Source organism: Apteryx rowi, unplaced genomic scaffold (genome assembly GCF_003343035.1).
Source record: "Apteryx rowi isolate R43461 unplaced genomic scaffold, aptRow1 scaffold_262, whole genome shotgun sequence".
NCBI lineage: Eukaryota > Metazoa > Chordata > Aves > Apterygiformes > Apterygidae > Apteryx > Apteryx rowi.
The window spans coordinates 501,986-518,181 of record NW_020448997.1 but is presented as its reverse complement, the minus strand read 5'-3'; the positions used below and the strand labels follow the sequence as shown (position 1 = coordinate 518,181).

General features: G+C 35.6%; 1 protein-coding gene across 6 annotated transcripts in view; it reads right to left on the bottom strand.

Moving 5' to 3' along the window:
- Positions 1-3,914: 3,914 nt before the first annotated feature.
- The window catches only part of AP3B1 (adaptor related protein complex 3 subunit beta 1), a 158,961-nt gene continuing 146,679 nt past the window's right edge, over positions 3,915-16,196 (bottom strand). For 5 of the 6 annotated variants that reach the window (XM_026067742.1, XM_026067743.1, XM_026067746.1 and 2 more), the window contains one exon: positions 3,915-4,674. In XM_026067742.1, the coding sequence (XP_025923527.1) occupies positions 4,521-4,674 (154 nt within the window). In that variant the 3' untranslated portion in view covers positions 3,915-4,520. Of the gene's footprint in view, positions 4,675-16,076; positions 16,149-16,196 lie in introns of all 6 variants that reach the window. The other variant, XM_026067744.1, reaches the window with a different exon arrangement.

Sequence of the window (16,196 nt, the reverse complement as noted above, 5' to 3'; positions counted from 1 at the left end):
CGTGCACAATGGGAAAAGGGAGCTCAGGATAATACCATGGGTAAAGATGTATGCATATGCACCAGCTACACACAGATTTAAAGGGAGCACAATGGGGGGCAGTACTGTGACCTGGAGCTCCCAGTATGGGTTCAGGGTTACCAGCTGTGTAGCAATACTTCACCGTGAACCTTCTGAAGCAAAACCAGCTAGTTGCAGGGGCTGGAGCACAGTGAGCTGCTAACCTCTGGATGTTCACCATCTCTTTCTCTTCAGAACAGGCTCACTGGACTGTGCTACATAAAGCACAACAAGCATACCAGATAAGAGCAAAATAACCTTAACAGAAGAATTGCTTTTATCAGGGCTGTGCACAAAGGCTCCAGCAGCAGTGAAATGCTATGCAAACACAGCAAAGCCCAGTGCCTGCACCGCAGAACATCTAATATAATATATAAATGTTATAAAAACATGCAATTTAAGATAAAAGAAACAAGAATATGGGGAAGAAGAGGAAGAAAGCTCTTCAGAAAATGAAGGGAACAGAATCCCATCTTCATATGCTTGCTTCACGCGCATACTGAAAGTCAGGAGGTAAGGGCAAGGTAAAACTTACCTGAACGTTGCTTACCACCATCCTTGTTAGGACATTTCAGTGCTCACTTAAAATTAATCCAGGCATGTAAGATATTGTATGGAAAAAAAGAACAGCTAAGTGATTGAATATATTTTTAAAAGAATTAATACTAATTATTGTGATGGACCATTATAAAATAACGTGTGTATAAGGACTTCATCCAATCACCAAGTATCAGGAATTAGCCTAAGCCTCAAGGCAAGAGGCTTTAGAGCCCTTATGCTTATTTGTATCCTACCCCATAGATATCTGGGTATTCCATTGCTAATGTACATTTCCAATTTTATTCTACTTTTAGTAAACATCATGTTATCTTGTGACAGAAGATGGTTAATTATAGGTTATGTTTAAAAACAAGCAGAAAAAAGTTAATTCCTTTCTCCAGTTTACATATATTGTTTTATGAATGTTACAGGATGCCTTCCTGTTCCTGAGTTAGTAGAAAAGATCATGAGAAAAACTCAATTTATCTTTTCCATGCAATTCATTATTTTATGTACTGTATCATGTCCCCGCTCCAAAAACACTTTATTTCCATTGTCCTGTCACATGATATTCTATTTATATCTTCCATTATTTTGTTCCTAGCTCTAGACCCATTTCTATGTATACTATTTTTCTTCAGAAATTAGTTACCAGAAATAAAGTATGCAGGAAATAATATATTACCCTTTTATGTGACATCATAAAATGTGAAAGGAAAGTAAGAGGAAAAATACTATGTTATTTTGACTGTCATGCATCAAGCCAATGTTTATATTCTGCTATCCATATTAACATACCAGCTTTTCCATATACCCTTTTCAAATGGTTTGAGTTACTTAAAATAAAGCATGACTTTGAAAATAATTCTGCTGACCCCCCCGCTCCCCCCCCCCCACACACACCTTCCCCTTCATGACAGGGTGAGGTATAGGGGGAAACAACTAGGAAGCACAGAAAAGCTAAACCCTCAATCTCTCACTGTACAGAAACCTTTTCATTTATCCGTTTGTGTTTGCTCTTGTTGCATAATTGTTCAACCCATAACTTCCAGCATCAATTTTTATGCTTGGACTAGATCAGAATCTTGGAGTCTCTTTGATTTTTAATTACCTTGAGCATGGCTCAGTTAAAGTCATACCAAATTTCACATTTATGATAATATATTTTGGTTTGTGGTTATTACCAAAATTTACCTCATTTCTGCCAGGTTCCATTGTATTTGAACCCTTCCTAATTTAAGCACCTCCCCTGCCCCGAACTGGACCTCCATACCATTCTCCAACCATCTTCGCAGGGTCCACCTCACTAATGCTCCAGTGCTGTGCGTTAGCCTTGCTCCTGCACCCCGAGTTTCACGTGCAGGTTCAAGGCTGCCTGTGCCTAGAGAAGCCAGGTGGTTCCTAGTGCATGGCTCCTGAAAAACCTGCCCACAGAGTTCAGAGCTGCCACTGCTGCTCATACAAGCAAATCACTTTGAAGTGAATTCTAGATGGCAATTTAGACTAGTCATCTACTTCATATCCTAATAACCTTTAATATGCCTCTATAAATAATGAAAAGTATGGAAGAAAGTGAATAAAGATGATATACAGCAAAACCAAGAAACTACTGCTAACTACTTCTAACTAGCTGACTGATGGCTAAGTGCAACTTATATTGTTGAAGTAAAACATGTAAATATGGTCATGTTTAGGTTCCTGAAAGAGCTGAATTTTATTGTATGTATAAATATTTTACTATTTCAGTACCTGTCCTAACAGAAAGTTTCTTCCCAAATCACTATTTGGGAAAATCAACCTAAATTTTCAAGTCATACTGTCAGTCCAGATACCTATATCAAGAATAATTGATTCATCTGCCCAAAGTTACAAAGCCTTGAAAAATACGAATTAATAACAGAAATTCCAAAAATATCCTTAACTATAGACGTTTCTGGGTTTCACTATTAAAGTGTATAAAGTACTCTAGGGAGATAGAAATTACTCAACAACGTGTGAGACTTATATGTAACAATAACACATTTTCCTTTGATTTATGGTGGTACAAGAAACCATTTTTGTTTGCTTTTTTCCTTAACAAACAAGGCTGAAGGTTCAGTCTTTTCTTAGGGAGCATGATTTTGCACCTTATCCTCAGTACCTTCTCACTGAATCTTTATATCAAATACCATCTATATTAATGCACATTTTCTCTGAGATGATAGTGTTTTCTACAGTGAATAGTTTTTCATATGTTTGAATAATAACTTTTATATATCTTAATAATAAATATTATAGAAGAATCTTATTGCAAGATTAGGCCTTTAAAAAATAATGTAAATGTCGATTAACAAAATGTACATTCCTGCTGAGGGCATAATATTCTTGTTCCTTTGTCTGAGAAGCACCAGTGTATCTTGGGTGCTACTGAAGCCTAGAAGTACATTTCTTATTGAAGCACAACTTCAGTAGCCTAAAGAATCTCTATGGAATTTGCTAATACTACTCCTCATATACTGTTGGAGAAGCATTTTAATTCTGCTTAGGTGATAGACCTATACATACTTTAGAGAAATTTTTCAATATGCAGTAAGGCAACATTTTTGATGAAGTGATGATGAAACTATCATCCAGAAAGCTAAACCACAACAGCACTACTTAGTCAGCATCAAAGGACCTGGTGGCAGGTAGAGTTCTCTGAATATCTTCTCCATGTCATGAAAACATCTGCAGCACAACCATGAGTTACCAGGAAAAGCCAGGTTAGCAGTGAAGAGGACTGACCTGAAATGACAAAGCTTAGCATCTTCAGTCGCACCACATAACCGAAATGTGGATAGCAGGTCAAAACAAGTAACAGACAGGCTACAGAGAGGGTCGAAATGGACAGAAAACTGCATACAGTTGAGGTGGTACAGCTGTTGATCTCAGCGCTACATCAGTATATATGGCTGTGAATTTCCTCTTTGCTTCAAAAGCCCTGGTTTATGCACAGGTAGGAGATAATTTAACCTTAGTTTATAACAGAAATACGAAGCAAAGGTTTGAATAATTGTTGAGCTAGGTGACAGTCTGCCACAATACTCTCTTCAATCACTGTTTTATGAATGGGTCATTCTGAAAATAGGCAAAAGTGCTTTTGTTAATTTACTAACAAAAATGCAACTGCATATCAGAAAATTAAAACTGGGGGACAAACACTGGCTACTTTCACAAGAACAATTTGCTGATGCATATTTAGCATCCTACCTTATTAGTATTTACTTTAAATAGATTATTTATATGTATTACTAGTGATGATTATCAGTTCTTTACCAAAACAAGAGAGAGCTCGCTCCTGCTCATAGCACTACTTTATTGGCATCTTAACAGAAATATTTGAGAATAGGACAGTAAGTGGGAACAATGTTCTTAACAAATGAGTTCAGGCTTACAAGCATTTTCAGAAAGCAAACACCATTTTGCTGTACCTCGTGTATTTTACATTTATACAACACAAACTCTCTGAACTGTGCACCTCGTTGTAGATATTGCTGGACCTCTCTGCCATTTTAACTCACTTTACCGGCAGTGCGATTTCCCTTGAACTTTATTATCCGGTATTTGTCCACTACAACAGGGAAAAATGAAGGGGAAGAAAGGGAGGGGGGGAAGGGAGAAGAGAGGGAAGTACTAGGATAAAACAAATGGGAAATAAATTAAAGAGTGCAGATAACTGACAGTAAAATATATGTTCTTTGGTTAGCAAGCAGAGAAAAAGGAAAGGACTTGCATACATGATAGATACACACTAGCATTCTAAAGCAGAAGACAAGAATGTCAAGAGTGTATTCTTCCCCCACTGCCAGATGGAAGGGCTATTATTATAAATGAAAGGCAGCAGTAGAGGATGCCAGGCACTTTTGTTGTGTGCCAGATTCTGAAGTCCAGATGTAAGCAGGTTACCCCTGGGACAGGACAGGCTTCAGCTCCCGCAGCAGCACAGAACCAATCACGGTTTTCTCAGTGTTTATGATGAGCTGTGCTGTAGAGCTCTCCTTCAGCTCCACTGTGACTAGCACCAGTGACCCACTGTGCACAGTCTTAGCTGCAAACCTGGAGGGGGAAGGGGAAAAAAAAAAAATCACTGAGGATCGTAAGGTCAAAGACTACTAATACTTCCTTCTGCAAAAGTTAAAGGAGCTCAAATATTAGAAAATGCCTCCAGTTTCATTAATCCATTTCAGGGGATATATCGTAACCCCTCCCATCAATTCTTCAGAAAGAGAATTTGTTTAGCATTGTGCAAATATTTCAGTATCTAAAGACAAAAAGGTGTAATGCAAAATTATGTATTTAACTTGAACAATAAAATCTATTTAAATCAAATTATTATTTAAATTCTGATTCTTCAGTTCATCTGCAATACTCAAAAATTATTTCAGTACACACTGGCAACTTGAATTCAGTTGTATGGTGAATTCCAAGGATAATCTTCATTATTTGGTACCCCAAAGAAAATGCAACTATGCCAAATGTATTAAAATACTTCCAAAAAGCCAAATTATTATACTTTCAGAAAAATGCATCTTCCTGCCATCTCATGAATTAATTCAACTTTAAAATATTCAAACTTATAAACGTCCAACATGATAAAATGAAATGATGGTAACAGCTCAGTCTTCTGAAGACACCAAATCATTCTGTCTGTGAACTTACGTCCAGAATATTAACCATAATTTTATGACTAAGTGCTTCTAAATATTTTATGATTAAATATTAGAAAGCCATACAAAACAACCCAAAACCTCCCCAGATAAACAAAAGTTAGGACTAACGCACCACTACTAAATTCCAAGACATGGAGAATCCACTAATTACATGGAATTAAAAGCAAAACTAGCCTTTTAAGCCCTACAATTGACTGAAAAGCCATTTTAGGCACAATGAACTTCTGTCAATCCTGTTAATTCATTCTGCATGCACAGCCAGGCCCCAGAGACAGGAAGGAAGAGGATGGCAACAGCCCAGGCTCCCGTGCTCCACAAGGAGCACACCATGCTCGCTTTTTTTTTTTTCTTTTTTTTTTGGTTACTTGACGACAACAAAGTTGCTGCACATGGGCTTTTGAAAACACTAACAAGTGCAGAGCAGGTCTGCGACCCAGGCTGACCCCACTTTGCAGGCCAATCTCCTCTTCCCCGGCTGAACGACACGTGTCTGAATCCGAGCCATCTGCCTCAATTTGCGCAACATCTTCAGCCACAATAGGCCCCCGTTAGCCCTGACAACGGCTCACAATACATAAAAATAAAACGGCAGGGCTGACAGCACGCTGCCGGCTATTCAAGAGCAAACCAACTGGTCAGTGTCTCATGTCTGACAATTAGCGCGGCCTCGCCAAGCGCCTGCCCGGGCCCTTGGGGATCTGTTTAATTACCATCAACATAAAGGAGGGAGTTTATCAGGAGATACTCAAAAAACTTCACTCCAGACTTAATTAAAATATTAGCCACTTAAGCAGGAAGCAGGTTCTCTTTAAACGAGAAGTAATTTCTGTCTTTTTTCTTTTTAAACTAAGCATATCAAAATCTCATAACACATTATACTAATTAAGGAAACATGGGGCACTTCTCTAATGTCACCCATCACAGGTCAATCTATTTCTTTTGTCCAGATTATAGATACATTCAAAGACCTCTCCCTTTAACAGGAAATTCTAAGCCAACATTACTACTATGAAAAATAACTACTTAGCTAGTTGCATCAATGATTTTGTCTATTTGCACCGCAATGTAAAAGATCGCTATTTCTCTGGTTGATTTTGACGAGGATAATTATATAAACAATACTCTTATTAGTCACTTTATTTACTTAACAGTTGTGTCTTGGGACAACAGAGAAGCAGATTACGTCTGAGCATGCACATAAAAAGGTTGGTGGTTGGCGCTCCTGCTGTGTTTCATAGCCCCAAGGCTTGATTATACCCTCTTTTATTAAAAACTGAAAGTGATACAAAGTCAGTTTTCCGATAAAGCCAAGGCAGCCTAAAGCATCAGAGATCAGTTTTGCTCTGATATTTTTACATGTGTATTTACAAAATCACATAGGGGATCAAGATTACTCTGAATAAAATACTTGGAATCAATAAATGCAAATTTGTACATGTTTTGCAAGATGCAAAGGTCTGATACGCAGATAATTTTACACAAAGTGTTAGTGTGCATAACTAACATTGGCTGATGGATTTATTTTAGTGGTCACCAGCCTGGAATTACTTCATGAAAAAAAGAATTGCAACAGAATGAGATGACTTATTTCACCATTTTAAAAAAAGATGTATAGAAGAACGACACAATGTGTTTACCACTGACTTTGAACTCTGGAACCCAAAATTTGTTCCCTAAAATAGGGAAGATAGTTTAGTCTCCAAAAAGAGTTATAACACAAACATGTTTGTACAGTCTCTGAAACTAAATATAGTCATTAAAGGATGAAGCAAGTGACTTTGGGTTAGTGATCAGTAAAACCGATTTGCTAATTATTAGATGTTTTAAAAACACTATCACTGAATGATTTGGGTAATTGGTCCTTAGACTAAGCCCACGTTATTGTGTGGTATATGCTATATTTATCATAAGCCAAACTGGATTTTACAAAATGTGTGTTCTGCTCAACTAAGTATTTAGATCAGAAAGCCATTCAAAATCTTTCAGCAGCAAAAATTAATCACTCTATATATTTATGCTTTGTGAGAAGCTGTGGAACACCTTTCTTTCCAAGAGGTCATTAATTGTTTTTACTTTTTCTGAAAGCTGATACTGCCTCAAAGATAAGAATTTGAATACTAAAACCTTGAAAAAAATATTTTAAAGAAAAAAAAAAGATCAGACCTCATATTCTGACTCAAAAAGCCTTGGAAACCACTCTGTGGCATGTTAAAATCTAACTTGTAAATTGGTTGTTTTGTAGGTCCAAAATATAGGTTTTGTCCTTTGAACAACTCTTAACATAAGATGTTATTTATTACCATGTTATTTATTACCATGTTATTTATTACCATTCTGTTGCCACAAAGGATACATGAGTGAATATGAAAAAAAATGATAAAATGAGAAATGGTAAATGAGAATATCATTCAGAAAACAAAACCAAGTATTTACTAATAATTTCAAGATGTCCATTTCAGCTATACTGCAGTTATTTGCTAGTTTTCTTTCTGATAACATTACCTGTAAAACTGCTTTCATATCATTAAAAACATTCAGAAAGGTCTACAGCTGTTAATGTTTTCCCCATTTATAAAAAAATTATGAGATTAAATCAAAATATAAAAATGTGAAATGTATATGCATATTCTGAGTTTTTCCAAGTGATTTTTTTCTTTAAAAACGTTAATTATTCTGTGGGAAAGGGACATGAACAAAAGAGGAAGAGTTCACGCATTTACATAAACATAGTATCTGTCAGTAGGTAAGAGAATGTGCATCGGTTTCTAAATCAACATCAAGGAAGTCTGATATATTTTCAGAAAGTTTTCCAGTCTTTCAACAGTTAAAAAAACAAGTAGATATTCTTGGTCACTTTCCATAATAACATTTGTTAATACTTGCCATATAAATATTTGAGTTACAGCTGTTCAGAATTCCTAACAAGAGGAAAAACTGGCATGTCAGAGCCTACAAGGGGACAGCATTTCCCAAATGCTGCCTTTGTCAGAGTGACTACCCTACCTAGGGGCTAAGAGTTATTTTCCTTTTATTTGCAGACAGATGATAGCTACAATATACAGTAGAGGCATTTTAAAATGGAGGAAAGGTAATAAAAATTCTAGGCCAGGGAATAAAGAGTAACAAAACAGTCACTCTAAAAATCTGGTCCTGAAAATTCAACTTTTGAAAAAGTAGATTTACAGCTGAACACTCACTATCAGGACATTTGTTCACAGCAAAGCAGGGTTTGTTATGCATAATTCAACAGCACTAACGCACGCTCTTTCCTGTCGGGCACTCTTCCTCGTCTCTGATTTTTCTATTTTAAGTTCAATTTTCTCCTTTCTTATCAGAAAGGGTTACAATGGCCCAAGGAAACGAAAACTTTTTTTTTTTTTTTAAAGCTCTCATATATGAAGCCTTCAATTACTGCCTGCTGAAGCAGACAGAATCCTATTAGTAAGAAAGACGATCACAAGATGCAATGCCCTGCCCTAGCTGTAGAAAAATAATTAGTCCAAAGTTGACAAATGTGTAATCCAAGTTATGCAATGAATATATGCTAAGGAAAAAAAAAACCCTCTGAATTAGTCTCCAATTTGTAAATATAAGAATGAACAACTACGAAGTACATTCCAGTGTATCAGCTGGGCAACAAAAACATTTATAGTTTCAGTACTCTGAATCTCTAACTTACTCTGATAAATTCTATCTATGTACAGGTTTGACTTTGTAACAAACAATTGATCTCAAAATTGTCTAAATTACTAATTCCTTGTGTCATTCCTCTGCATAAGCCTTAGAATATGAAAAAGAAGTACTTGGAACGGCATTACTATATATTAGTTCTGACATGGGGATACAGTAAGTTTAATACTAAAACAAAAGCAATAATATACTCAAAAAAGATTTTTTCTTCTTAACCTCATGATTTTTACTTCTCAGAAAAAAAAACTTATTTAGCATTGTTTATTAAACATAAAATTTGATTAACATTTACATTAAAAATGGCATTCAAATAATTTGACATTGTTTTCTTTCTTTCCCAGAACATTTCATGATATTTTAAACTTTTTTTTAAACAAATTATTCAAGATGCCTAATTCATTAGCATAATTAACTTATTTTCAATATTAACTATTTGGGGGTTTAATTAAAACCATACAAAAATAGATTACACTCAAATCTGCACCCCATTTTTATTGTTTTGAAGTTTTTTTTGCCAAAATAGATTTTTTTGAGTTTATCTTTGGTTGCCAGTGACCATTTGCACTGTATCTAAAAAAATAAATGTGGAAATGCAAATGAGTCCTCAGAACTTATTGTCCAATTCACAGGACTAGTCCACGCGTTCAGAAAGATGCTGCATGAACTTTTTTTTTTTTAAATCTTTCCAAATATTTACTTTTAGTTCACTAAACTTCATCATTTTTACCCATAGGTATTTATACCTCCTTCCCAAAACTTCAATAAGCTAAGAACTTGAACCAAAATATTTGCTCCTCACCTAGAAAATTAAAATTGTAATGTCTAATCTATTTTTTTCTCTTCTATTCTATTCATTTTATTTTCCCTAATCAGGTATTTAATATGATAACCATTTTGAGAATTACATGCATTCACTTTTTAAAACAGGTTATAAATTTTCATTTGAAAAAACTTATTTAATTCCAAGAAAATAATTCGCCTTACAGAAATATATTAAAATATAAAGCTTGCTCAGAGGTCTTTCAAATCAAGGATATTCTTCTGTTTGGTTAGTTTCTTAAATGTTAAATGGTTGCTGTTTAAACAACTGACTCAGAAGATTCCTGTTTGTTTTTCAAATAAAATGCTCCAAGTATTTTTCACTTTAAAGCATTCGGATACAAAAGCAGTGCTGTCCTCTAGTGGACAGCAAACAAGCTTGGCTAGAACAATCTATTTTGATTAACCTTGTATCCCAAATAACTCACTCTTGTACACCTTTAGAAAATTAAATGTGAACTTAATATTAAAGTTATTTTTAAACTCTATAATCTACATACAAGCTCCTTAAATACAATAACATATTTCAAATGTTCAAATGCCTTAAAATGATGTTACAGAAAGGCATTCTCTTGATCAAATATTTTATACCAGTTAATCAAAACCTTCATATGCTAATAATACATGAAAAATGTACTAGCACCTACAGTGGCCAGCTGTTAGCAGTGAGAAAAATCTCAATTATTGGAACATTAGGATTTGGTTAAGAAATTTACATTATATATATATATATATATATATATATATATTTATATCACAAGCTGAGTACATTCATATTTTAAAAAATGTAGTTTTGTTTTTACGTAGGAATAAAAATATTTACCTAAGAATAATGACTAACCAGAAAGACTCTTAGTACTGGCTGACAAAAGAAAAGCAAATGGTTAGCCTAGCTGGGTCATTAACAGCCTGAACTTTTTTTTGTTTTTTTATCTAAAATTATTTTTATCACAAATCAAGAAAGTGCTAAGAGTTTACATCTTCTAGCTTTGGGAAGGCGAAGGCTGAAAGGCCTGTGGCCAGGGCCATCCTGCTCCATTTAGAATTCTGTCTCCTACAGGTAAAGGCTAATAGAGAAATTGTTTTGCCTAGGGTATTTAGCTTTCTAATTAATTCCTACTAGAGAAATTAGGAAGCAAAAGCAAGGCTGCATGCCTATTACAAGTTTATTTACTTGGCTACCCATTGCAGCTCCCTAGAAAAAGATGACTGGGCCCCACAGCTAAGAAACCATGGAAGCAGAACAGTCCACGTAACTGCTTCAGGGCAGCTGCTGCCAGAGGTGGAGTTCCCTTCATTTCAGCTCTCAGGCCAATTGCTTAGTAAAAACCTTAGAAAAGATTTCTGCGGGCACGCAGTGCAGAACAGGTCTTTAAGAAAGTATCCCTGGATCTACAGGACCTCTTTGTCAACTAATGAAAACATATATTTGGATTCCAATGGGATAATTATAAACAATTTATACTTCTTATCAATTTCTACACTGGCTTATCCTTAATAAACAGGTGATATCCCCTCCTTTCTGACGTGCTGGAAGTAACTTTAGTTGTTAGTTATAGTAAGCTGATGGGACCTGATCATCAACTTTCTGCCTGAGAATTCTTCCAAATTTAGTACAAATTGGAAGGTGATACGAGCAGAGAAATCTTCCCTTTCAAATGATCTTCCATACATACGTACATGCACAATCACACACCTTTTCTCCCCAAATTAAGTGTTGCTGGATTAAAAAGATGTGGGGAGGAAAACTGATTACTAAGCACACCATTCTCCGATAATCAAAATTGTCTGCAAACAAAACCCTCTTTCCTTTGAGGATCAGTCTGCCAATATACCATAAATGGGATATGACAGGTTGCAAAATGATAAAGAGGGGTGAATGCAACCAGACTGTCAGGCTGATGCACAGGGGGCATCAAAAAGCAACTTCAGTTTGAAAAGCATCTGAAGAACAAGTGTTGATCCTTGGATTTCTGTGCGTAGGGTGTGTGTGGTTTCTTCTTTTTTCTTTTTTTTCTTTTTTTTTTTTAAACTTGCATTTTATGCAAGTTTCTATCGTGGATCTTGTTGCTGTTATGTTCTTCAGGATTTCAGTGCCCATCTGTTGCAATGTGCTTACCGTCTCCTGTTACATGATTCCCACAGTCTGTTTTCGACTGAGCAAAACGATAACGGCAGGCCCATGAAAGACAGGTGGAAAATATTTTCCATCTTGTGAAACATTTGCTTATCCCCAGAATCCCACAGGCCCTGGGTAGCCCAAACAACAAAGCACTGCACAGTGCAGGCTCTGAACAAACTGGGGTAACCAGATGGCGTGGTCAAGTGTCACTAAAAATACAGGTCCCAGAAGCAGCACAGCCACTGTGTGCAGTGCTGTGCTTGAGCTAGTTAGACCTGCCCCAGCAACAAGAAGTGCCCTTCTGCCCTTCTTGTTTAAAAGCTAGCTTGTCTGCTGCTTGCTCGGGTGTTTACCTTGTCAACATGCTAAGAGATTAGAAGCCTCTTTCTACAAGTTTAAGTTTTGGTGATCAATAGAAAGAAGAGATGGCTATTAGAATGACCATTTTAATGGTGGCAAAGGAGAAAGATACTGAACTGACTACTTCAAAAGGTGAAATAGCAGTCCTGAAGCAGATTAAGGCTTCAGTTTTGAAAACAAAGAAACTGAGGTCTGATTTTCTCTAAAACTTGATATCATCCCTTTCTGTGTTGTTGTTGAAATTATAAATTTTACCATCTCAAAATAGAGGACTTAAATGAATGCTGTCATGTGTCTCAGAGTGCTGGCCAATGGTTAGGGCCATCCTGACGAACTGCAGAATAAAGATACGTAGATGACACCATGGTGACTGTTTATTTCTAGCCCAGCTATTTCCTGCTATTAATTGTGGAGTCCTTCTAAAATATAAGAACAGCAATGGACTAGTTCAAAAGACTGGTAACCTAGTTGAGGCTAAGTGAAATCTCTTCTTCATAACCTTTCTGTTGGGTTCAGACTTTTATCTCACTCACTGTCTGGGCAGCAAAAACTGTGGAAAAGGTGCTTAAAACACACCATTTTGTAGCACCTCGGTCATTGGGGGAACTACTACACCGCAGTACAATGCATACTGCTTATGAAATGTTTCAGCGAGTGAAAGGCAAAGAGACTGGGAGTTCAAGGAGGCCTGATCTGCCATTCCATTACGTCCTGATATATTCTGATATCAATGCAATTACACAAACATAAACATCAAAGTGAAAGAGTAAAGAATGAAATCCAGTTCACAATCTCAGCTCTGAATGGACTTTTCTGCTGTATGCTATTGCCAACACATTAAAGAGACTTTTGCAACATTTTGAAGGTAGCAGAAAGAAGTGTTTTCTGTCTGCATTTTCCATGAATCTTTCTAAGCCAATTTACCTTGAGATGCCTTTTCCTTATGCAAAGGGCCTTGAACAATAGTAGACAGTATTTTGACACTTATGAGAGGATCATGATATCCTCATTTACCATTCAAGTCTTTCCAACATTAAGTAAAGTCTGCAACTAGACTTTTCATTCTATCACCTCTGTTTTCTTCTGCTATATTCGAAGTGAAGAAAATGAAGATTATCTATCCTGGTGGGATGTTATGGAGCTGAAAAGGAATAAGGCATGAAGAAGCCTGAGGAACTTCTAGAATATTCATCTGATAGGAAAAACCGACACATCTCAATAGTAAAGCTAGCCTGAAGAAAGTCTCTGAATAAAGAAGGCTGATGCTGACGAACAAATTATCGAAAATTTGAGTTGAGTACCATCTTCATCTCGTCATATATTGAAATAGAACAGAACAGCCTAGAATTTACTTTTGGTGTATGAAGCAGTGAATGTTATTGCCCAAATGGAGGTAGGGAGCTGAAACAATGGTCTGTAAAAGCAGCAACTTTGAGGGATTAAATATCCTCAATTACATATCCTCTTATCATGTAAAAGGAAAAATTCTTGCTAGACTCCACCCCCGCCTTCCAACAACAAACATCAGACATACATTCAACTGAGAAGTACTTCTTGGTCCCTAAACAAGGTTATTAACTGATCAAATCCCTGTAGGAATACACATTTTGCTTGAATACTTTGCTTTCAATCTCTTTGTTTTTTGATATTCAAATGGTGGCCATGGATGTGGTCTGAATCACAAGACAAACTTGGGGCCTCAGCTGATTCTTCCTAAAGTCACATGGGCAACATCCAGGTGCTCCTCAACCCACTTCCACCCTTCATCTCTTAAAATACTTTTAACAAACAATAGCACTCAGAATATGGAAAGAGCTAGCTATGCTTTAAGACCTCTGCAACAATAACTATAGTCACTCTTGTGAAATATTTTAAGGATCTGAAGTTTTTACTGCAATTTTTACATTTAAGGAGAAATGATATTTCCTTCTCCAAAAAATTCTCTCTTTAAATGCATTCCACATTTTTGAATATGGTCTTTAAAATTGAAATAATGCTTCCCCTTAATAACAAAAGCAAGAGAGAGAGATACAAAATAGTTAAATCTTATGAAGAATATGAGAGTGCAGCATATGCAGCTTTACAAGGCCCAGAGACCTAATAGCTTGTGTAAACTCATCTTAGGTGCAGGTAACTACACCTAAGGGGAGTAAAATAGTACAGCAAATTTATTTTGCAGATATATGAATGTAAAAATGCACATTTGTGTTCTTGTATTTATTGTCTACTGAGTTCAAAATTTTTGCATCTATCACTTAAATTGAATAAAATAGATCAGAAAATAGAATGTAAAATAGAATTAGTTGTATTATCTGACATGTTGTTCTACACTCAATAGCAGTTGAATTATTACATTCCATGTAGATATAAATTCAGTAGCCATATGATAGAGAGAAAAAAATGCATGCAAGAAAGTGTCACTACACTGTGATATGGACTGACATACAGCTGATGTATTTGACAGGTTTACAGTTATTTCATTTTCATTTGTGAGAGCATGCTATTCTGTTTATGTTTGTTTCAAGTATTTATTTTCAAATCTTCATTATATTTGCCCTAACGTTTTTATCTGGAGCAAAATGCAATCCTAATAGGGTAATCAATTTAAGGACCAGTAATTGGGTCCCACCAATATGACATGTTAAAACATCTTTGTTGTGAATGTAAATATGCTTAGACTGAAAAAAAAAAAAAAACCAAGAAACATGCACCTGTTCATGCTCATTAGATATGCCTGTATTAAATTATACAATTTCATTTTGAATGAATATATTTCATTATCAGGCAATATAAATTTCCTGGTATTAGCAGTCATTAAGTAGTAATACTCAAGTTGGGAATGACCAACTGAAAGGTTAATATAATTCATGCTGCACAGTGCAGAACAACAATATCAGTTTAAAAACAGTATTTCTTTTCCTGTGTAAAGGGGTATGTACTAAGCACTTCCAAGAAATGAACTCAAGTAGTCCTCACTGAATAGCATGAAAAGCACTGACAAGTTCTTCCATATAATTTTTTCCCCAAATACCACTTGCAATAAAACAAACAATACAAATGGCAATACTATGGAATAAAAAAAAAAAATCAAAATTTCATTTTTATCATATTTTAATAGAATTCATAACTGCTTTGTCAAGGTAAAAGTGGTTGTTTATTTTATCATCCTGAAATAGTGTTCATGTGTTATAAAAAAAAACCAAGGCACACTTCTTGCATCCATGAAATTTTGCAAGAAGAGGTTCCATTGTTTTTTACTCTTATGACAGAGTTGATTTAATCCAAAAATACATACATTATATAATGTATATACATCTATATAAATATAAAATATACATTCGTTCAGTCGCTTGTTTTAGAGATTTGAGAAGGTCCTCAAATACTCATTTATCTAAATCTAGGATCAACTTTAATGACAATATAGCACTATTCAAAAGACAAACATGTTCATCACAACATCAATCAGCTAATGTTCCCATTCCTGTTCTCAGTAAAAAGTAGGTGCAATCACAACTACATAGTATCTATGAACTCTAATTACTTATGGTGAAGCAAGTTGAGCAGGGGGGTTGGACTAGATGATCTCCAGAGGTCCCTTCCAACCTCAACCATTCTGTGATTCTGTGAAGTGAAAGGCTATTTTTTAAATGCCCATTACTACTGGGCATTTTTGCTAGGCCATTTAAGTTATTATAAAACATATTTTTGCACAATGGACATTAAAAATGCAAACTATTCTGTAACTGCTATGGCAGACGGAATACATTCAATTTTGAACCAAAAAACTTAGACAAAACCTGAGATGTCAGGATGCTCCAGAGCTTGCTGAATACTTCAGTCCTACCAGAGAACATGCCTTCAACCAATGTCTGTAAAGGAGTGCACAAAACAGCAAGTACCTCTTCAATTTAAATACA